A 22,772-nucleotide genomic window follows, 5' to 3' on the forward strand; every position below is an offset into this window, starting at 1 on the left:
TCGAGGAAAAGATGCATTTCACAGGATTTCCACTCCCAGGTCTGCCCTTTCACTGCCAGCACCAAAGAGCCCCTGCGTGGGCATGATGTGCATCTAGAAACGCCACTCATTCATTCCTGGATCACTGTTCCACCGTGCCAGGCCCCACCCCGGTACTGACCCAGCTGTGCATGGAGAACCTGCCCTGGGCTAGGGCAGGAAGGGAGAGAGGAGCCACGGGGCAGTGAGAAGCCCTCGGGAGGAGAACAGCGGGAACTGCAGCCCCTGCTTTCAGCTCTGCCCCGGCCGGAGTGGGGCAGGACTGGAGCCATGCTGCAAGATCCACCCCAGCGAGTCCTTTACAGCATCTGGCACCATCCCAGCAGCTTCCCGCTCCTCAAAAGCATCAAACAAGCTGTAGAGCAGAGAGAGCAGCACAAACAGCGGCAGCACAGCATCCCAGACAGGCTCCAGGTGCCAACACAGAACCAAACCCCCACGGGGTCACTGCTGTGCAGCCCCAGCCACAAACGCAGCCCCAGGGCCGTCCCAGGAGCAGCAGAGCCGTTCCTGCAGCTGCAGCGTCATCCTGCCAGCCCCCCACGCTCCAGCAGTGCCAGCAGTCAGCCACAGCCACCCCGCTGCAGAAGGGACCTGCCCTGGCACAGGGATGCTGCAGGAGCAGCTCAGCCCCTGCCAGGATTCCCTGCAGGCACAGGAGGAACACGCTGGAGCCCTCGAGGATCACCACAAGAGCCCTTGGCCGAGTTCCTGTACCAAAGGGATTCCCAGGGAGCTTCAGGACCTTCCTTCCCAGCCCAGCTAAGGCAGGGAGCTGAAGCAGCTCTGGGAAAGGACAAAGAGCTGCGACTGAAGCCACCAACAAAAACTGCGGGGATGTGTTTGGTTCTGGAAGCACAGCTCCTCCCCAGGCTGCCCACGGCAGAAGCTGCCCTGACCTGCACAGGGACACAAGCGGGGCTGGAGCAGGAGCAGTGGTTCCTGCAGGCCCCTGGCTGCTGGCAGCCCAAACACAACCTCAGAGCTTTGGGATTCCTTTGCCCACAGCTGGAGAGCCGAGATGGGGAACACGGAGTGGATAAAAGATCTCCAGCCCGTGTCAGCGCCCAGCTGGCAGCTTTAACACTTCTGCAGTACACCCTCACCCGGGTTCTTCAGAACAGCTTTCAGCCACTTTCCTGCCCAGGTTCTGACACTGGTACATACTCTGTTAAACTTTAAATAACTTTTAATAGGACTTAAGAACTCCTAAGAACTTTATAACTTGTCAGTGCCACGGGCATTCAGGGAGAAGAAAGTTTTACCTTGTATAGCTGAATTAGTCTGTAGCCCCTACACAGTCAAAACAAAACCTGCTATAAATAAATTACATTTTAAATCCACACATAACTGAGTTGGATTTTCACTGAGCAGCTGCTGCAGACACACTGCAGTTAAGTCCTAATTCCACAGGGGGTTTTATGTAAATAACTTCTTTTCACCTCAGTGAAGATATTCTAAGTATGCAATCAATAATCTGCATTTGCTAATCATGTCACATTGCATTTTAAAGTTGATACTACTCAGCCTTCCCCCCACCCCAAAAAAAAAAAAATCAAAAACCCAAAAAAAACACTTGAAGGCACCAGAAACATGAACTATTGGCCTGTAAAATTTTCACTTCTAAAGAGCCATTAAGCTCCAAGTCATGTCCAAAACCCCTATTTTTTCTCTGAAGATCATCCAGCATCTTTCCCTGCCACAAACCCCATAAACCAATGAAAAACCAGACCCCAGACAGAACATCCAGTCCCAGTCCTGTGGGAAGAACCAGCGAGCCCCAGCTGTGACTGGCCAAGGAACAAACCCTGAAAAGAGGGGGAGAGAAACCCCCAGAGGGACAGAACCCACAGAATCCCAGACCCAGGGCACTGCTGGTGCCACTGGCAGAGCTGAGGTAACAGCAGCGAGTCCATTCTGGTTTGTGTTACACAGACTTGCAAATATTACCTGACACCAGGAACAAAACAAACCCCAAAACAACACAAGCACACAGCCCCAACAGAAGAATTAAGACAAGCTAGTGAGAGAGGCATTCTCAGAGAGCCTGTACAGCTGAGCTCTGCTTCAGAAATTAATGTAAGAAATCGTTTCTGGTTTGTACTCTTGTTTAATGTAGAAATGAAGCATCACAAAAAAAAAACAAAAAAAAAAAAAACAAAAAAAACCTGTTGTGCTTTTTGGCATTTTCCACTGACCCCTGCAAACTGTACAGTAAGTTGTGTTCTCCAGAAACAGAAAATGGAACTGGATTGGAATACAAAACTCTTCACTGGTATAAACAAGGTATGGCCTCCGTTTGCAGAGAAAGAGCCCACGGGAGAGGAAAGGAGGAGAGGCTGCAGCAGAGCTGAGCGTGTGGAGCTGTGGCACTGCCAGAAATCTCTGCAGAAGCTCACTGGGTACAGACAAATCATCAATTCACTTCCTAGCTCTGGATCTATCACATGGATACCATTTGCACTGATCAGACACCTAAATGAGAGAGTTCTACTGTCAAAGTGAATGCAGGGGCAGAAATATTAAATTAAAGCCACTGGTCCAAAAGCGGTTTCTAGCAGGCTGGTCCACTGTGGTGTCCTGGTCCTGCTCAGGGGGAGCACTGGTGTGGCACCGAGGACACTGTGGTTGCTGGTCTATGGGATCTGCACTGGTCCAGTTCAGGGCATCCACAAGAGCACAGGTGGCACTCGGCGAGCAGGTGGTGCTCTCCAGAGTGGGTCTTTGCCACTTCTCTTGGTAAGGCAGCAGCCAAGGCCAGCACATCCTCCCTTTGCTGGCTATTTACCATGAACTTTGCTACAGTGATACAGCAGCAAGACCTTGCTCCTACAGCTCCTCAGAGTACAGCTTTTGTTCTCTCTGTGAATCAGCAGCAAGCTCTTGATGAAACCTTCCATCTGTAATAAGAATGCAACTCTTTTAAACTCAAACAGTTTTATTTAATGTTTTCTTGCAGACTTTCTGCAAAGTAGCTTCTTTTGAAAGAAGAGAGAAAGAAGGGTTTTTTTTTGGGAATACCAAGTTAAAAATGTGAGCCGAACTAAACATGCCATACACATGCTGAGAGGAATTTAACACACATTCATCCGTATGGGCACTCTTCAGTAGACTGGACCAGTGTTTCAATGCAAATTCCAGCCCCCAGAGAACTACAAGGTTTAGATTTCACAGTATGACTTTTCCCCCTGTAACCTGAGGGAAAAAACCTTAACTGGTTAATTGACCAAGTTCTTAGCTGCTCTGTCCATCGAGGTTCTGAGACATCAGAAAAGACTGGACCACTTCTTCCGTGGACTGGGGGCTGGTGCTGACGTCCTCCAGCGCATCCGTGACCGAGAACTGCCGGTCCCGCAACCGGTTCCAATTGGCCAAAATGTTGTGGTACTCAAACACCTTCTCATAATTGCCAATGGAATTGTACAGTTTAATGAGACCTCTGTAATCGTATTCAAGTCCACTGTATCCTTCACCAAAAAGCTTCTTTCCTAGAGAAACCCAAGAGAAAAAAAATCTAAATTGAGAGGTAAAATATCCATGGGATCTGAGTTCCTCAGGTTATTTTTGCCAACAAAATTTGCCTACATTCTCCACTTAATGTCCTAGGCACACAGCGTTGTCTAGAGACTAACAGCCAAGTTATTTTCTAACAACTTGAACTGAAGTTTCCTGTAGTCACTTACCAATTGCTATGGATCTCAGATAAAGCTTTTCAGCATTTTCATACTGGTTCATGTCATAGTTGTAGAGGGAGGCGAGATGGCCCACGGAGAGGGCAACTTCATAATCCTCCTGCCCAAGGAGCTGCTCCTTGATCTGGATGGCCTTGATGTGCATTTCCTCTGCTTCCTGTCAGGGCCAGATTGACACACCTCAGTCAGACACCACTCCCCACCCCAGAAAAAGAGGAGAAAGTTAAAGAAACTTAGCTATGTACTAGCTCAGACAGTAGCATTTTATAACAGGCAAAAAAGTAACAAAGCCAAACATAAACCAATTTCTCCAAATTCTTTAGTTATCAGCAGATTGCAGCACCTAGCTCTGTCACTCTCTGAGCGCATCCTCCATCTCCCCAGATTACTTTAGCACAAAGCTTTTGGGGTGAATGATACAGCACAAGTTTTCCAAGCACAGAACTACCAACAGGGATTGTGGACATTGAAACCCCTCATTTACAGTGACAGATTTCAGCTCCTTGCAGATTTTAGGCCAGGAGTAAAGCCTTACCTTGAACTTCCTCATGGACTGATACAGTCTGCCCAGGTTGCCGTAGTGTTTTGCTGTCTGCACGTTGAACTCCCCAAAGGCTTTTTTAGCCAACTGGAGCGAGGAGAGGTGCAGGTCATGAGCCTCCTGGAGCAGCCTCTGCTCTGTCTCCTTGTTGTGACAGTCTATGGCAATCTCCTCCAGGATAAGTGCTGGGGGCAGGAGACGGGAACTGTTACTGTGCCCACACCCAGCTCAGAGCCAGGGACCCCAGACATGGAGGGACACAGCTCACCAGGCTTGGTGTCTGTCACAAACTGCTCCACACTGCTCTGTCAAGCTCCCAACACTTTGATATTCTGTCATTTCATCCCCCCGCTCCAACTCATCAGGCTAAGTCTTTGTTTTTTGGGGTTTTTTTTGTATTTTACAAGTGTAAACACCAAGGACTACAAACACCTCCACTGAGAAAGACAACTCAAGCCACACTGCCTGGGAGCGACCAGATGAACACACCTAAATTATATCAACAACAAAGGGAACTACCTTTGACTCTCTTTGAAGAGGCCAAAAGGAGATGGTCTTCTGGGAGAATGTGAGTGATAATGCCAATAGCACGTTCAGCATGGAATCTGAGAGAGTGGAAATAAAAAATTCAGGATACCTTTATGTACGCCAGCAGTTGACTGATAAAAAAATTAGCAATATTAATGCAATTAGCATTTTTTCTTCATGTACAGTAGTAACTGTGCTGCTGTGTGCTGTACTCACAGTGCATTGTCAAATTTCCCAGAGCTGTACTGGTGAACATATGAGGAATAAGCCAAGTCTTCATGAGCTGTAGCTACGTGGATGTTTTTACCTCCAAATACTGACTGCCGGATATCGAGCGCTGTCTGCAAGGGGTCCAAAAATACAATTTCATCAGTTAATACTGAAAAAAAAAAATATCCCAGATTCACCTCTATGATGAATATACTGGCTCTGAAATTCTCTACATATTTGAGACACTAATTATATAAAAGACATGAGTCAGAGGAAGACAAAGAAAAACCCCATAGCTGGCGGTGTTTGGGTTTTTTTTTAAACATCATGATTGCAGTAATTAAATCAACTATTCTCTATCTCCACTAACTACAACATATGAATTAACTACAACATCTGAGAGATGAAAAACATCAAGAGAAACAAGTCCTGCTGCCTACCTGATAGATGGCAACAGACTGGCAGATATTGTCTACGTTGAGCAAGTAAAATCCGTAGTCTAGTAGCGTGTCAGAGTATTTGGGGTGCTTGGCTCCAAAATGTTCCCTGCACAAACACACTCCCATTACAAACTGGGGCAAGCTGAGTATCATTTTAGAAGGGCTTTTTTGGAAGGGCCCTTACCTGGCAAGGTACACGGCGTGCTTTATGAGCTGCTCAGCCTTCTTGAACTCCCGTTTCACCACACAGGCCTGGGCAGGGAAGGGAAGCACATGAGCACTCACAGCTCAACCCCTCCAGACACTGCCACACTTACTGTTGTTTTTAATTTCAAAATAGCATTGTGATTATTAAAGAACTTTTTGGTTATTTAAGAAAAGGAGCTCAGCATTACTGAACTTATTTTATGCTGCTGACTGAAGGGACTGTGCTGTACCCAGTCCAGACTGAAGCAGGATCAGAGCCCTTCCAGGGAAGGTTAGCATTGTCACAATGGTCACTTGTGCAGCTCCAACTCAGTTTAAGACATAAATAGAAACAAAACCCCCTCACCCACTCTGTGACAAACACAAACAATAACCCTTAGGGCCCCTGAGAATTCTGGAAGTAACAGCCTCTCCTCAGCTGTTCTTGGCAGCAATATAGTACCCAAAGCAAGGGGGAGATTTTAGATTCACCTTTGATGCTTGTCGTAGCACATCCACCACTACTTTTACAGGCAGCCCAACCGTGATCTCCTTCATGGCTTCTATGCACCACTTATAGGCCTGTGGGACAGAGAGGCACAACACAATGAAGCTGGAACTTCACAGCACTGTAACATTAAGAAAAAATATTACCTCCCTCTGAAAAGCTGGTCATTTACATTCCAAAATTTAAAAGATACAGTTAGATTGCTTATGTGTAATTAACTGTCCCATTATGTCTTAAAAGACAGACTTAAAAACCACTTTTAAGGTTAATAGTGAATATGTAAGTATTCTATATTAATTTAAGGTTTATAATATTACAATGATTTTTACAGACAGAACACGTATTTTACAGTCTTTAAGCAATCCTCACAACTCCTACTGTGCAGAACAACACCATGTCAGTGAACTTAGGGGTTAAAGGCAAACCAGTTTATGGAGTAGTTCCAGTTCAAACAGTTTAAGAAACTGAGTGCAAAGACCACGTTCTGCTATTCATGTTCAATTATTTTAATAAGCTTTTATAACATTTCATTTACAGGTGGCCAACGCACACGGGCAAGGTTACACACGCCACGCTGCTCCAAGTGCTGCGAAGAGCTCACAGACTACCACAGAACACTACATGGAAACAACAGCAGGGAAATGAATTATTGCTCTGGCAATGCCACACAGTGCCCAGGAGAGCAGAACCAGCCTTATGTGAGGCACACCCAGGAGGTGCCAGTGCCAGGAGAGCCCCCCAGGCCTCACTCACCTCGTCGTAGTGGCTCTTGGCAAAGAGCAGCGCGCAGAGCTCCCCGTACAGCGCTGCCTTGTTGGCCTGCTGCCCGTGCTTGGCCAGCTTGTCCATGTAGGACTGGGCCAGCTTGAAGGTCTCCTCTCCCAGGTGGTACTTGCAGTTCCCGTTCCGAACGTGCAGCAACCTTGGGGGAGGCAGAGAGAGCTGCTGAGGGAGCTGGAGAAGCCTCTGCGCGCAGCAGCACCGGGGATCTCTCAGGGGACAGTCACGGGGTGGAGCTCTGCCAGCCCAGCAGAACTGCCCTGCCTGGGGTCAGTCACACTCAGCTGGGCACAGGGCAGGAATGCTTCCTGCTGGAGATGTCACAGGATTTTACCTGTTGATGCAATTTGGCACTGAACCACTCTGGTGTGCTGCCTCTCTGTGTTATTTTCTACTAAGTCCATTCTTCCCAATGCTGATGCAATTCTTCTCCCAAAGCCCTGCCCTACAGAGTCTGAAATCCCTTCCACCTCCTTCCCAAAGGGTGGAACCTCAAACAGCCCTAGTAAATCAACGCAGCTCATTTTCCTGCATCCCTACACTTTTCCCCCAAACCCTGAACAGGTCCAAGTGGGCATTTTTGTGCTGGGGGCTTGGGGGAGGTCTTCACATAAGATTTAGTCACATCCATTCCACATGAGATGCAGCTCCCCCAAGAGAGACCATTTTATTGACCACAGCTAAAACACCCCCTGCTCTTCCCTTTCCTATCCTGCTGCCTTCCCATCTGAAGGATCAACACCCAAATACAGCCAGTAGCACCCAGCACTGGTGAAACCTGCTCCTGTTCTTCCAGAGAGCTAATAGTCCCAGCTTGTGGCACTCATTATAAATAAAAGTAAAGAATTTGTGTATTAGTGCAGGCTGATGCTCACTGGCTTTAACCAGGTACATTTGCAATGGGTGTGTTTTGATATTCCAAGCCCCAAGGGCAGAGCTGAATTCCCAGCCAGGGCAGCTGCTCCTGCTCCATTGCAAACACCTGCCAGGGAGCAGACATGAAATTTTAGTGAATTAAGCTCCACTGTCCCCGCTGGAAATGTGTCATTAGACAGTGAGTAACAGAGACTGAAAACACCAGGCAGGGCTTGGGAAATCAGGGCAACAGCACAGGGAGAGAACTGTACAGAGGGAAGGGAAGCAGAATGTGAAGCTGCATTGCAAAGAGGCTCAAACTCTGACTGCGTGGGTTAATGTGCAGGAACAGCATTTTAGTCTTGATATAACACATTAGGATAAAAATTCCAATCAGTTGTTAAAGGGGAAGGAGTGAACAGTGAAGCTTTGCTCAGTTTCTTTTCTAAACCTGTTTCCACTTGCTCCAAGTAGAGATTTAAGCTACTGCAGTCATTCTCCTCAGCTCATCCTAAAAACTCAGCCTGTCCAACACTGTCCTTCTGTTTCACACCCAAATGCATCACCAAACTCACAGTAACAAGAAAGGAAATGAAGTTCCCATTTTCCTAAGCAGCGTGTGAAGGCGAGCACACAACAGATGAGTATTTGCTGCACAATGAGAACATCAAAAGAAAAGCCCTTCAAAACCCTGAAAAAGCTACAACAACTCCAGCTCTCCAGTGGGAAACAGCACCATGGCTCAACAACAGACAGCAAAAAGCAACACCCACATTTTTCCTTAAATAAAGCCTCAGAACCAAACATGATGGTCCATTGTGTGCCTGGTCACAGGAACATTCCAGCAACAAGAGACAGGAGTTATAAAAAAACATGAGAGATGAATTAAATAAACAGTTTTCCTAAAAGAGAAAAAAACATTTTGCCAACACCATTCAGTTGGGAGCTGCCCTGCAACGTCAAAACCACGGAGCCCAAATCCCATGTAATGGAATAAGCCAGTGGGGATAGCACTGCAATTGAGATAAGCTCCTGGGAAAGATCATATCCAGTGTCTGGATGCTTCAGTGATGGTGTCTAGAAACAAAGAAATCTCCCAAAAAACCAAGCTAAACCTAAGCCAATCCTCTAGGATAAAAAGAGTTTATGTGATCCAGTTCTGAGTAAGAAAAAATCCTTTATTAATCCAAAGGAATCTTAGGAGATAAAACCAAGAAGAAGAGAAAAGGCCTCGGGGACGTTTATGGTAATGGCTCTGAACCTCCTTTGATGTCTGCAATAACAGCTTTTGGGGACTAACCTCCCCCAACAAACTCAGTCTCGCAGAGCCAACAGAGCAGCTCAGGAAGTCTAAAACCAGCAGAAGAAAGCAACCCAAGAATCAGCCACATGTGCAACAACGAAGAGGGAGAACCACATACTTGTGTTATGCATTTGTACCTTATTGTTTAACTCAGAGTAAGGCAAACCAAAAGGAGCACCACACCCCCAGGAAAGCAGGGTACAAGCTCAGAGAAACCTCACACCTTCCCAGCTTCTCCACAGAATTCACTAGTGCCAGGACAAGGAAACACCAAGATGTGCTTAAATAACACAAAACTCCACACTTTTTAAATTGTATTCAATTAACACTGCAATGCATTAATTCATCTCCCAGAGATTTGACTTGTTAGCTTCAGAGCAAGGGCTGCCACTTGTAAAAAGTGTGTACTTTCAAAAGCTGGGGTTGAATTTTATTTCTTTAAAACTCCCTCCAAAGCCAGTGCAAGAGCCTCCTGCAGTGGGGATCAGGTTGTAAACAACGCAGTTAATTCTCAAGCTGAAAGGCAATAAACTGAATATAAGGACTGCTCTCTGCCACACAAAGGTGTTTAGATTTTACAGATTCAGCCCTTCTCAAAGTGTCTGACATTCTTCCAGGTTGATAGAACTCCAAACCAACGACGCTGGGTGTATGGGAGACGCCAGAACATTTCCCATTCCCCTGCTGCCCAGAGGGGTGATGTCCCAGCAGAGTTCCCTGGGGGACAATGGATGTCTCTACCAAACAGAGCCAACACCTCAGGTCAGAAGGGCTCATTCTAACGCAGGATGCTTTCTTCTGGCACAGAATGACAATCTCCTTTCCACACTATTGCCCAGCAGAGACAGTTCCCTTTTTTCCCTTCCCTTTCTTTCCCTTCTTTTCATTTCTATTTGGAGAAGGTGACAAGAGTTATTTTTAAGCAACTTCTCCAGCTTGCCAAAGAGCCTCATACAACGAGAAAACTTTTTTTAGATTAATTAGAAGGCAAAGGACCAAGCAGTAACTGTGGCTCTATATCCATCACTCCCCAGTTCTAGGAAGCTGGATATGTGTGCCCAGGCTGCTGGCATCATTTCTGGAATGCCAGCCAGCAGAACCAAGCAGAGCAGTGTTGCCATGGCCCTGGGGCTGGCACAGGACATCAGCAGCTCTTGGCAAAGCCTCTTTACTCTTCGTGCTAGCCCAGCCATAAACAAGATGCAGGGCTTTTTCTGGAGCAGCTTCCCAAACAAGTTTTGCTCTATATTCAGATAAATACAGCACATGCTTTGTTCTTTGTTACAGCAGCTAAGAAAAATAAAAGTCGTACTTTAACTCTGCCCAGCAGAGTCCAGGTGCCCATGGGCACAGCTGGAATGTGCAAAAACATGGTGAGAGCAACAAAACCCAGCCAGCTCCTGCCTGCAGTTCATCACACCACAACACACAAGGGGAAGAACAGACACCTCTGTCAATGAAATGTGAACCTCTGCAGGCCCTGAGGAAAACAAGGCAGCTTCAAAACTCTTAACAGCAAAAAAAACCTCAAAAAAAACCAAAACAAAAACCCAAAACAACAACAACAAAAAAAAACCTTTTCCAAATGTTTTCAGCTGTGACTGGAGGTGCCCACAAGAATTGGACATCCAGATCTTTACCCAGGCCCAGAGCTAAGCACTCAGCATGAAGCAAGTTCTCTTGCTGGATCTGGAATCAAGAAAGGTAAGCTTTTCCTTAATTTCTGCTCAACTATCTATATTGTTTGCACTTGGATTTGCCAAATTCTCTTTGTAGTAAATAGAGCTTCAGCAAAGTCCAACATAGAACATTCCTTCACATGCAAAAATGCTTGGGAAAACAAGAACTGCTGGACCACTCTTATCACCCAGCAGTGTTACCCATGAGAGATTACACAGGACAGCAAAACATGGGGGCTTTTTTAATCCATTGTACTGGGCTGCCAACTTAGAAGCTGAAAATCCAGGGATTAGTGTAAAACAAGCACCTCCTGATCTTCAGCTCTAGCAAGGAAAGTGTTTTGGTGCAGCAGAACACTAAAGGAGCATCTGGAGCTGGATGGCTCCAAGGTTTCCCAGGAATACAAGGTGAGCTCACCTCACACAACACTCCACGGCACGGAACCAGTGAAGGATTTCATCGTGGAGGGTGCACAGCTGAAGGCAGGAAAGGAAAACCTTCTCAGCATCACTATACCAGCCTGCATCTGACAGGAACCCCCCTGCAAAAATCAGCAACAAACAGCCATTTGAAGAGAAAAACATTTTCAAGATAAAAAGGGTTTGCTCAGCTCTTACAAATGATCACTTATTTCAGAGACCTGCTTCTACAGACAGAAATCCTGTCAAGGTCAACCCTCCTGACCTGGAAGGATGTAATGTAAGAGGAGAATTCTCCTGCAGATGAAGGAAACAATACTTTGGTTTAGGATGTTTTTGTGGTATTACAGTTTTCCTGGAGATTTCTGTCAAGAAAACCCCAAAACTTACCTACACCAAAATCATGCAAATTCATCATCACATCTACAAACCAATTTTAAACCTAAATTGTTTGAACTAAAATGTTGGTACGTTCTTAGGTATTAAAATCAAATCCATTTCTTTTGAGACACCAAGTAGCTTTCTAATAATTCCATTACAAAACACACAGGTCTTTAAAAGGCCTATCTTTAAGAGGAAAAAAATTAATGTTACATTAACTGAAGCTTGCAAGAGAGAAAGCAAAGAGCCCATGAGCAACAGTTACCTAAAACAAAGCCAATCTGGATTGCTTTTTCTTTCACAGCAGCATCTGACTCTGCAATGTAGGAGCACCGTCTGCTGAAGGAATAGGCCAGCACAGAAGCAACCTTGACTCCATGATCCATCAGAGCCTGGAAACAGTGATGGAGCAGATGTCTGCAACAAAGAGAAGCAGAATTTGGGTACACACGAAGGTCTGAAAGCAGTCAGCCGGCTCTCATGAACTCCAAGGACAGAAAGCCAGCGCTGCTGTGAGGCTGCGGCTGATGGATCCCAGGGGCTGGGTGATCCAACACAAAGTGAGGGCACACAAAGCTCTGCAGGGACACTCTGCTGGAAGCCAAACACAAGCTGCCCACACAGGATTACAACTGGGAGACTCGAACTCAGCAGGGAGGAGGCCCCAGATCCCCCCTCCCCCAGCACTCGCAGACAAAGGAGCAGTGATGGCTCCATTAACATCACACGCTGCCTGAAGACTCCAAGCACAACCCGGTCACAAAGAATCTGATCTAAACCAGTCAAGTTCTCTAACACCACAAATTGGAATATTTCATGACAGAGAAACTCTTCAAACTGGGGCAATCCTGCCAGCTTCCCTCAGGATTTGCTAAATCAGCAGGAAATGGGTGCTGTGACTGCCACTCCCAGGGACTCTGGGCACCGACCTCTCGGTAGGGGGGTGCAGCATTTGTTTTTCTTGATTGTGCCTTTTTTATAAATATCTCTTCCTAGATAGACAGATTAAGGGTTGAAATGAGAATTACTGATCTATTGAGATACTCACCTTTTATCTAAAGCTCGTAGCACCTTTGCAAAAACTTCTAGTTCACAAAATTCACTACCCAGCTGGCACAAGCGGCCCTGTTGGTAAAGCTGAAAAAAAAAGTAAGTAAATTAAGCTTAAAAATTAGGATTGAGGCTTTTGGGAAATTCCGTTTACTAGCAGAGATAGTTTATGATTAAATCTAGACTTTAAAGCATTGAAATTCAGCAGGCTAAAAAGTAAGTTCCTGTATCAGAAGATTTCACCTCAGGAGCACAGTTTCAGTGTTAAAAACTGAGTTATGAGAGGTGATAGGTGGTTTCAAAATTTTGGATTTTTTAATCTATGGATGTATTTCCAGCTGTTTGTGCCCCCCTGCATCACCAAAACATTGCCACGTGAAAGCTACAAGTACAAGACAAAACCAAGAAACTACTGAAGACAGCAAAAATTACAGTTGACAGTTTAGATGTCGAATGCTTTCAGAACATATTGAAATAACACAACCTAGGATGCAGCAATGCAAATATGTCAGATATAAATAAACCCAAACCCACAAGTTCTGCAAAGGGTCCCTCACCAAAACCAGCACTACAGACAGGCACCAGCCCTGTCCTCATTGACACCTGAGCTTCCACAGGTGATTCCCCCACCACTAAATGGGAAAACCAGAGTCTGGTCATGCATTTATTAAAAGCACTGGCTTGTTCTACACCCACAGGGATTTGTGCCTGCAGATAACAAATTTATCAGCTGAGTTACTCACAATAAACCACAGACAGCTGTCCATGCAGTGCATGGTTAAATTCTGCCACATCAGACTATAAGTGCTATGGATTTACACAGGTACAAAGGGACTGTGCAAATAAATGCCAGAGAAATCCACTGTGAACTCTTAATTCCCATTATCTTAAAGGCCCTGACCCACAGATGAGCACAGGAGGGAAGATGACCTAAGGAAGCACCACTCCACACCTGCCACAGGCACCAGCAGTGCTTAAATGAGAACATTCATATTCCTCCCAGATTTAATAAAGCCTTAAAATGCTTTCAGTGATAAGCATCTGGTGCCTGGTTCACCTTCTTCTCCACAAACACTGGGAGCTGATGAATTAATATTCCAAACACAGCACATGAAAACATCTCCAGCCAGAAATTTAGTTCTAGTTAACTCTTATAAAAACACACACTAGCTCTAGAGCACAGCAAATTTGGTTTTTTAACAACACAACTTACAAAATAACTTCAAAAATACTCTGACCTAATAATGTCAATTGCCAGAAATGAATGCTCTTCTTTTCGTTATCTATTTTGCTAGTGGAGCATAAAAAAAAAAAAGAAAATATTAAAAAAAACCCCAGAAAAACAGAACAAGTTTGCATGCAAAGTTACTGCTCAGATAAAGCAGTGTGTCCCTGCACTTCAAAGGGATCAGAGCTCCTGCTGGAGCTGGATTCTCTCTGGCACTGAAGGAACAGCCAGTCTGCTGTATTTAAAAGCTACAGTCATGGTTAAATGTTCTCATTCCTTCAGCACAGCTGTCTTGTAGTGAATGTTCTATAAAGCCTAAAATGCATTTTCTGCAGAAAAAAAAAAAAAAAAAAAGGGCTGTTTAAATTGCCTGGTATTTCATGCCCAAAGTGAAGGTGGGCATAGATCAATAATTGATGAGAACGTTTCTGGAGGAAGCTTAGACACATCTCCAAAGCACTGTAGCAGGATTTAAGGCAACCAAAAATACTATCACATTTTACAAAGCTCAAGCACAGTATTACTCCCTCCTATCACCTTGCACAATCCCAGAGATTCCTGGTTTATCAAAAATTAACCGTAGTAAGACTTTTAAAAATTTATATATTTATGAGGTTACATAAACACTTCTTGTAAGGAGAGAATCCCTCTTACTTGAGATTCTGAATCTGCCAAGGAGTAAAGGCCTGGTGGGCTGGGAGGGAGGGGAAGGTCCCACAGGACCCTCAGATTTGGAACATCAATAATTTTGGGCACATGTCAAGATTGGCTCAGGCCTCAAAGACCAAGTTGCAATTTTTCAGTGCTCTAACTTGAAATACAACATCTTTGGGACTTCTACTATCCCTTTAACCCCCTCCCTCGACATACTGGCAAACATTCTGAGCAATTAACTCAGCTGAAAGTCTCTTGAAACTCTTGTGGCTGTTACAGCAACATTTTCAAACAAAATTTGACATGGAAATAGTGAGTATATGTCAAATTGAGAAGTAATTCCAGGAGATCCAGTAACACTCATTGAGAAGCAGCTGGGAGGACTGAAGAAATTCTTCTCTTGTTAAAAGCTCCAGAGAGACAGAATTCCTGACCACAGCCTTGCTACATAACATGAAAACAAAACACTGATTCAACGAAAACATGCCCTGACACGAACACAGAGCTTTGGACTTCTAGAGAACTATTCTGTTCTGAAGAAAGAAATGTCTTTTAGACACCAGCTCAATCTATTTGGAACCCACCAGGGATTTATTTTTCTTTAACGACAGAAAAATGACTCAAAGCTGCAAGACGACTCCCAACTCCATCAGCTCACACATGACTTCTGGCACTGAGGACAGGTAAATTTAACATACAGGTGGATTATCACACACATGCCAAATCCAGCTGTTGTGCACAGCTGTGAGAAACCCACCACAACTTAGATCTTAGGATCCAATGCTGATTGTTGAATTGTGTGTCCAGGTGGGTGTGTGAGAAAAGCTGCACATTGTGGTGTCCCAAATTAAACACATTAATGACTTTAACTTGTAGCTTCATTATTATATCATAATTCTATTAAAAGTTCTTGTCTCTCTCTCCCTGGGCAGATTAAGCTAAAAAAAAAAAAAAAAAAAACAAAAACACACACAAAAAAACCTCTCTAAATATAATAAAAATATTTTTAAAAAATATTTTTAAAAGCAGATGGGGCTTAATTCCAGCCAGCTGTACAAGGATCCTCTAGAAGAGGAACTGAAGAAGACGCAATTTGAAAAATATGCTCCTGTTGCTCTAGTTTGGGAGAGGATTGAAAAACAAGGATATTTCACTAAGAATTACAGAGGAAATCCAAGAAGATCCTCAGCATGTTTTGTAATGCTTAATAATGTAATATGGAGTATCAGGCTAGACTGGGGAAGGGCAGTGTATCTAACAAACAGCAGATTTTGGGAAAAAAGTTGGGCTGAAACCATCATCTTCCTTCCCCACTTCACAAGGAAGGAAAAAGTTTTCCTGAGTCAACAGTTCACTGAATCCATCTGTTGACAAATGACTCATTACTAAAAATAATCAGTTTGAAATTTAGGTACAGTCCATGCTTTTAAATCAATTTCAAAATCATCTACAAACACTCTGGACAAGGACTGCTTCTACTGGATAATGTTTCAGGCATAAAAAAAGAAATCCCAGCTCTCCTTGGAAAGCACAATGCCAGCTACCAGGCTGATGTGTACAAACCTCAATCAAATAAAAAACCAAGAAAAAAAAAACCCAGTGTTATTGAACTAGTGTGAATTCAGAGACAACTTTTAGAGCCCAGTGCTTGCACACCCCAAACGTTCCCTCCTGCTCTGCTCTCTGGGCCAGAGCATCAGAGTTTGTGTTCCACAGAGTTCAGAACAAAAGATACAAAAGTCTGAGCCTCACACATGATTCTCTTCTGGAACTGGGAAAAACCCAGCCTACTTGGAGCTCAATCAGCTCAGAGGAAATGAAGTGGAAATAGGAATTACTGTTCAGCAGGAACTCAACATCTCTGTTCATGATGCGACCTCATTATCTCAATTATGATGAGTTCTGGTGTTTCAGACTCAACAAGGATACTGAAAAGGTAGGGAAGTTGGGAGACATCAGGATGAGGAAACACAACCCATAGTTAGAGGTTAAAAAAGCCAGCCTGTGTAGTGCAAGTACGAAGGCAAGAAGTTTCAAACCAGTAGAGACATAACAAGAAAAGACAGTTCAGTTCACATCTAAATTTAGACTACAGAAATACAGCATGTGTTAATAATAAGTACCAGCAAAAATTCATGAGGTAATGATCCTCCTTCACTGAGGCTTTAATTTGCAGAGGTGCTACAAGGATCTGATTCAAGCCCAGCATTCAGTGCACACTCTGCTCCTGCCAGGTGACAGAGGTTGTACACGTGTGTGAAACCATCACTGCTTCCCCCACACACATTTCATTTCTGACCCCAAACTCAGCAGAATGAGGGGAGCTCAGTGTCTGAGCTCACCCTGGGGTCACAGCAGAAGCCCCTCAGAGAGCTCTGGGATGCTCTGCCTCCCTCACACTGTGCTGCTGACCTTGGTTGTACTTCCCAGGCAGGGAAGCTCAGAACTGAAGCAGCAGCACAGCCACACTTTATTTCAGGGGGAGTTCATCCTTCTCACTCTCATCAAACCCCCGGAGACCAAAGCCTTGGGACAAACTTGTTACAGTGTAATGGACAGAAATGATGCATTAATGATTCTCCATCAGTAAACTCAACCTCTGCTGCAATGCAGAGGTCGGACGTTGTGCTGCTTGTTGTCAACAGTCAGCAAATAGCTGTTTGTTCATTTTCTTTGGTTCAAAGAATACCTAAAAGTGACAGAAACCAAATTAATGTCATCTCCAACTGCTCCTGTGGTTAATGAGCTCACCAGAAAACGTTCCAAGAACAAATTATTTTCAAGAAAAATCAATTGGAAGAAAAGAGAAACAGACAATCCAGAAAAGACACTCCAAAAGGAAAATGAACACGGGATGAAACTCCTTGCTAACCAGCACAAGTCCAGGCTGAGGCTGGCACTGTGTAACTGCAACAAATACCTGGGACAGAGAACACTAAAGCAGTGTGTAGAAGAACACAAAACACCTTGAGAACCGAAGTCATGAGATAATCATGCAAAATAGAGTATAAAGCAGAGGCACAAGGGGGAAGAACTGAAATCTGTACAAGACTCTGACTAGAGAGTTCAAAACCTGACTTCTGCCAACAAACTTCATTCTTTACAGAACATCCTTCCTCAAAACAGTACCCTCACCCCAACAAACTACAGAATACAAGAAGTTGATTTTTTTTCAGGTTTTGGGTGGTTTTTTTTTTGTTGGTTGGGTTGTTTTTGGATTTTTTTGACTTGCAGTTTATTCCCGCTGTCGCTACTTTTTAATATATAATTTTGGCATTTTGCTCATATGCTGAATCTCAGTTATATGAGATGCAGCACATTTCTTTGGCTTCTAAAGCCTACACACCCTCTCTCTCATCCTCCCCCCTCCCCTAAAAAAAACAACAAAAAAAAAAACAAAAAAAAAAAAAAAAAAAAAAAAAAAAAAAACAAAAAAAAAACCAAAAAAAACACAAGAGAACCTAACTAGTTTAACTAGGAAAAACCCCAACCAGAATAGACACAAACCTGGCAAACACCCAAAGGAAACAAAGTACAATATGTGTGCACATTTTTATTTTTCCCCCCCCAGAGGCAGGTGTTACTTGTAACAATACGAGGTATTAAGGTCCTCAAAATACAGCTGTGATTAATAAGACATTTAAATATTTTTTAGCTCAAATGTAGGCTTGGAAATTTCCAGGATATCCTCACAAGCATCCTGCTCTGCCTCTTATTTTTCTAATGGTTGCAAGGAAAAGTCAAACAGTGCTTGGAAAAGGAGATATACAGTGATACCCTGCTGAAGCAGAGCAGGGTTGTTGTTTTACCACAATCATGATTATTTGATAGTGCCTTGTTCCGAGCTTTAGTCACTGTTTAAGAAAGCTCCAGAAAGATAAATATGCTCAGTATGAGGAACCTGCCTGCTCCTGTCACCTTGCAGCAGAACCCACTCCTCATCCAAGCCACAAGAACATCCTGCAGCTATCCCAGATGCATTCCTCACTCAGATGCAGAAGGCATGTCCCAGAAGTTCACAATTCTGGGAGATGTAGAGGTAAAACAAATTGGATTTGTTAAGGAGTGGGAAATACAGGCAGTAAGTTATGACAATAGAGCCAAACACTGGGTTAGAGGGTGCCCTGGGGAACAACACCAAGACACTGCTGGCATTTTCTTCCTTTTAAATAGCAGCACATGGACTGTCCCTGCTGCTGTATCTCACCTTCAGCTTCTGAATCTACCTGGACATGCTGGTAAACCTGGGCAAGCCTGGCAAACGTTGAGTTTGAGTGTTCATGCCAACAAATATGATAAAAACATTTCTGTATGGCCACAAACAATTAACATAGGTCAAAATAAAATCTGACTGGTACCACCCTTAATTTCTGCAAAAATCAGGGGCAGTTTCTCAAGTACCACAAACCATGACTAACACCTAGATAAAAAAATTATTGCTTACAAGTTATATGTGAAAGATTGGAATCATTTTTTATTCCTTTTAACCACCACAGATTTAAAGTAATACAGGATACTAACAAATAATTGACACCTTCAAACATAGCAGCAACAAACACCATATAGTTGAACATATTTAGAGGTCTTCTAGTCTCTCTTACTCCAAAGACTGTTAATAACTTTGGAAATTCTACTTGGCTTTAAGGAATTCACCAGTCAGGACATATGGAATATGGCTCACCACGATGAACTGGGATTTAATACCCACCTGATACTCCAAATAACTACCCAGAACCAAAACAGCAGAACAAGCACCACGCACCCCATGAGAGGGATGCTGTCCCCAGCCTAACCTCATTCAGCTACCCCTGAATGATACTTTTGATACTGCTATCATCCAAACAGATTCAAGAACCAGTTACCACATGTTCTACAGAGAACCACAGGATGGTTTGGGAGGGAAGGGACCTTGAAGTAGTTCCAACCCCTGCCAAGGGCAGGGATGCCATGCTCTAGACCAGGTCACTCCAGGCCCCATCCAAGCTGGTTGTCCTACACAGGAAAGATGACACTAAGGACATGGAAGCCCAGCCTACTCTGACAGCCACAGAACACTCACTGCAGGCACGGCCCAGTTTGGTTTATTCTGTATCAGAACATCCCACAGATGTTTGTTGGTAAGAGGAGTATCAGTGCACCTTACATAGTTCAAAAACTCCAGTTGTGAAACACAGAAATATTATAGGAAAAGCAAGGGGGAATGGCTTCAAACTGACAGAGAACAGGTTTAGATTAGAGATTAGAAAAAGATGTCTCAGGTGGGTAAGGCCCTGGCCCAGGGTGCCCAGAGAAGCTGTGGCTGCCCCTGGATCCCTGCAAGTGTCCAAGGGCAGGCTGGACAGGGCTTGGAACAGCCTGGGATAGGGGAAGGTGTCCCTGGCAAGGGTGGGATGAGATGTGCAGAAAGGTCCCTTCCAACCCAAACCAGTCTGTGACTCCATGTAATCACTGTCTTTAACAGTTGCACTGCCCATACACCACACTGTTTTGGGAAGAGGCACTTATCACCTTTATTATCATCTGCCCAGCAAGATGACAAACCCAGGCACCCAAGCAGAAGAAACGTGCTAGAGTCTCCTCAGAAATCAGATATGCTGCTGCATCTTCTTCAGCATGGAACAACTCCACGTGAACCTGATTCAAAGCAACCACTCAAGAGTGCTAATAAAAGCATGAAAAGTCAATGATCTATCAAGCTCACCTACAGACGAGTTTTTAAACAGCTGGCAATAACATCCTTGGATATTCCTATCCTCAGAAGATTTTGTTTCATGTTTTTAAAAGCCACAGAGCACCATCCTGTCACCTGAATGAACATGAGAACGAGCAATGCCAAGGAAGTTTATTTACCAGCAGTCATACTGATTAACAGCTCAAAGTAACCCCCAAAATATTCTTCCAGATTGTGATTTTTGTATCTTTAGGCTTTAGCTGGTGTGTCAATCACATCATTATCTGTGAGCATGCTCACATGTCATAAAGATGGGTTTCCATCCTTCTCAGCACCCAAGTCAGACATGAAATAACCAGGACACAGAAAATGCACATGCCTGTTTCAATGCAGAGAAGCAATTTCCCTGTCTCCAGTAAATGCTACTACTCTCCATGTATGTGATGGGTCATTACCCCTGGTTCATAAAGATTAGTCTAAAGAACTATCTCATTTGAAAACTCCAAAATTTTTAGCAATTTCCTGGCAGAGGAAAGGAGAGTTATTCTTCATCTTAGATATTTGGAGGTTTTTATAGACATTGTTTCTCCCCTGATGGATGCTCATTTCCAGCTGTTCCTGCACATGAATGAAGAGCCTGTTCAGTGGACAATAAGAAATTAATGGACCATCTCAGTGCACCTTTTACACCAAATCTGTATATTCCAGGGGCAGCTGAACGAGGAACAGCCCTCTCACGAAGGAATAATTTAATGCTAATAAACTACAGCATTAAACAACTGTCGGTTCTTCCCATCTGGTTCCTACCAGATCACATATACTAGACCACGAGAAACTGCTCCCTCAACCATCGACATCACCGTGTCCAATACATTATTTAAAAAAAAAAAAGGAAAAAAAAAATCTTCCAGCACAGCAGCTTGGCCTCATCCTGCCCGCACCACTCCCCAATGGGCAGAGGCACCATCCCCCCCGCGACCCCCAAGGCCAGGACCCGTCTCCGTGCTCCCACCGAGGGCTCCCAGCCCCTCACCGCGGCCTCGGGGCGGCTCCCGGGGGCAGCCACAAGGCCCTGGCACGGCCCGAGCCCGGAGCCGCGGCTCCTCCGGCCCCGCAGGCCCTGAGCCCCCGGCCCGCCCTTCGGGCCGTGCCCAGAACCGGAGAGACCCCTCAGCCCCACGGCCAGGCCAGGCCCGGGCCGCTTCTCCTTCCACATCCCGCAGGCCCGGCCGGGCCCGGCCCCGCTCGGCCACCGCCGGTACCTTGTAGTACACATCGAACTGGATGTTCTCGGGCAGCGAGCGGATGTCGCGGCGCCGCGCCCGCCCGTAGCTGTCCACGACGGCCGAGATGGCCGTGTTGTAGAGCGTCTCGGGCACCCACTCCAGCTCCACCGCCGCCATCTTGGCTGTGTGGAGCCGCCTTCCCCTCCCTCCCTCCCACCCTCCGCCTCCCGCCCTCTCCGCCTCGCGGGGCTCCCACCGCCCTGGCCGCTCCGCCTCGCGCCCCGGGGCTACCGCGGCTTCCGCCGCTCTGCCCGCTCCGCCTGACGGTCCGGAGCTCTCTCCCTCACGGAGCTCCCCCGGCCCGGCTCTCTCTCTCTCCCTCACGGAGCTCCCCCAGCCCGGCTCTCTCTCTCTCCCTCACGGAGCTCCCCCAGCCCGGCTCTCCCTCTCTCCCCCTCACGGAGCTCCCCCAGCCCGGCTCTCCCTCTCTCCCCCTCACGGAGCTCCCCCAGCCCGGCTCTCCCTCTCTCCCCCTCACGGAGCTCCCCCGGCCCGGCTCTCTCTCTCCCCCTCACGCCCCGCGGCTCTCGTCCCTCTGCCCGCCCGCTCTCCATCGCGCCCGGGGGCTCTCTCTCCCCCCCCGCTCCCCTCACACCCCGCAGCTCCCCGGGGTCCCGCAGCCCTGCCCGGGCTGGGCATTGTGAGGGACGCACGAACGAAGCGGCTTAGGGGGAAACAGGGCAGTGCTCTGGGGTGGGATTTTATGGAGGGTCTGGAACATCTCCGTGATCAGGCGGACTGCGGCAGCTGGGCCTGGTTAGTCTGGAGAAGAGCGAGAGGGGATCTAACGCACAGTAAACCTCTCAAAGGTGTCAGACGATGGTACCACACTCTCTCCGGTGATGCCCAGCGGCAGGACGACGAGCAGTGGCCCTGAACTAAAACACGAGAAGTTTCATCCCAACACGAGGAAGAGCTTTGAGTGAAGGAGGTAAAGCCCTGGAACAGCTGCCCAGGGAGTGGAATCTCCCTCGTTGGAGACATCCTGTCTGGAAAAAAAATCAATGCACAAATACCAGAGATTTATGCCAAAAAAAAAAAAAAAAAAAAAAAAAAAAAAAAGGAAATAGAGGAGTCCTTTTTGCTTTATGCAAATAAAGGGAGAGCCCATAGGCCATTCCCCTGGGATCTCTCAAGTTTTTGGAGGACTCAGCCTCCTTTTTATCTTAATTTCCAATCTGCATTTCCCTCTCTCTTTCCCCATGGGCTGAGGCACAGACTTGCCAGAACACCTGAGATTCCCCTCTAATGTATAACCCCCCTTTTAATTTTTTATTTGTTATAGAATTCATATGTTTTCCCCTTTGCTTCTTTCATCTTT

The 22,772-nt window shown here is 45.6% G+C and overlaps 1 protein-coding gene across 1 annotated transcript; it reads right to left on the reverse strand.

Annotated features, from left to right (window-relative positions):
- Positions 1–3,057: 3,057 nt before the first annotated feature.
- Positions 3,058–21,568, reverse strand: APPBP2 (amyloid beta precursor protein binding protein 2). Its single transcript, XM_062506952.1, has 13 exons — positions 21,428–21,568; positions 12,611–12,699; positions 11,828–11,979; positions 11,180–11,303; positions 6,898–7,066; positions 6,129–6,218; positions 5,635–5,702; positions 5,451–5,556; positions 5,017–5,141; positions 4,792–4,877; positions 4,267–4,457; positions 3,723–3,888; positions 3,058–3,527 (listed from the first exon to the last, which is right to left on the reverse strand). Exons 1-13 carry the CDS (start codon positions 21,566–21,568, stop codon positions 3,274–3,276), a joined length of 1,761 nt encoding a protein of 586 aa, XP_062362936.1. The 3' UTR covers positions 3,058–3,273.
- Positions 21,569–22,772: the final 1,204 nt, after the last annotated feature.

This window comes from Cinclus cinclus, chromosome 22 (assembly GCF_963662255.1).
Source record: "Cinclus cinclus chromosome 22, bCinCin1.1, whole genome shotgun sequence".
NCBI classification, from domain to species: domain Eukaryota; kingdom Metazoa; phylum Chordata; class Aves; order Passeriformes; family Cinclidae; genus Cinclus; species Cinclus cinclus.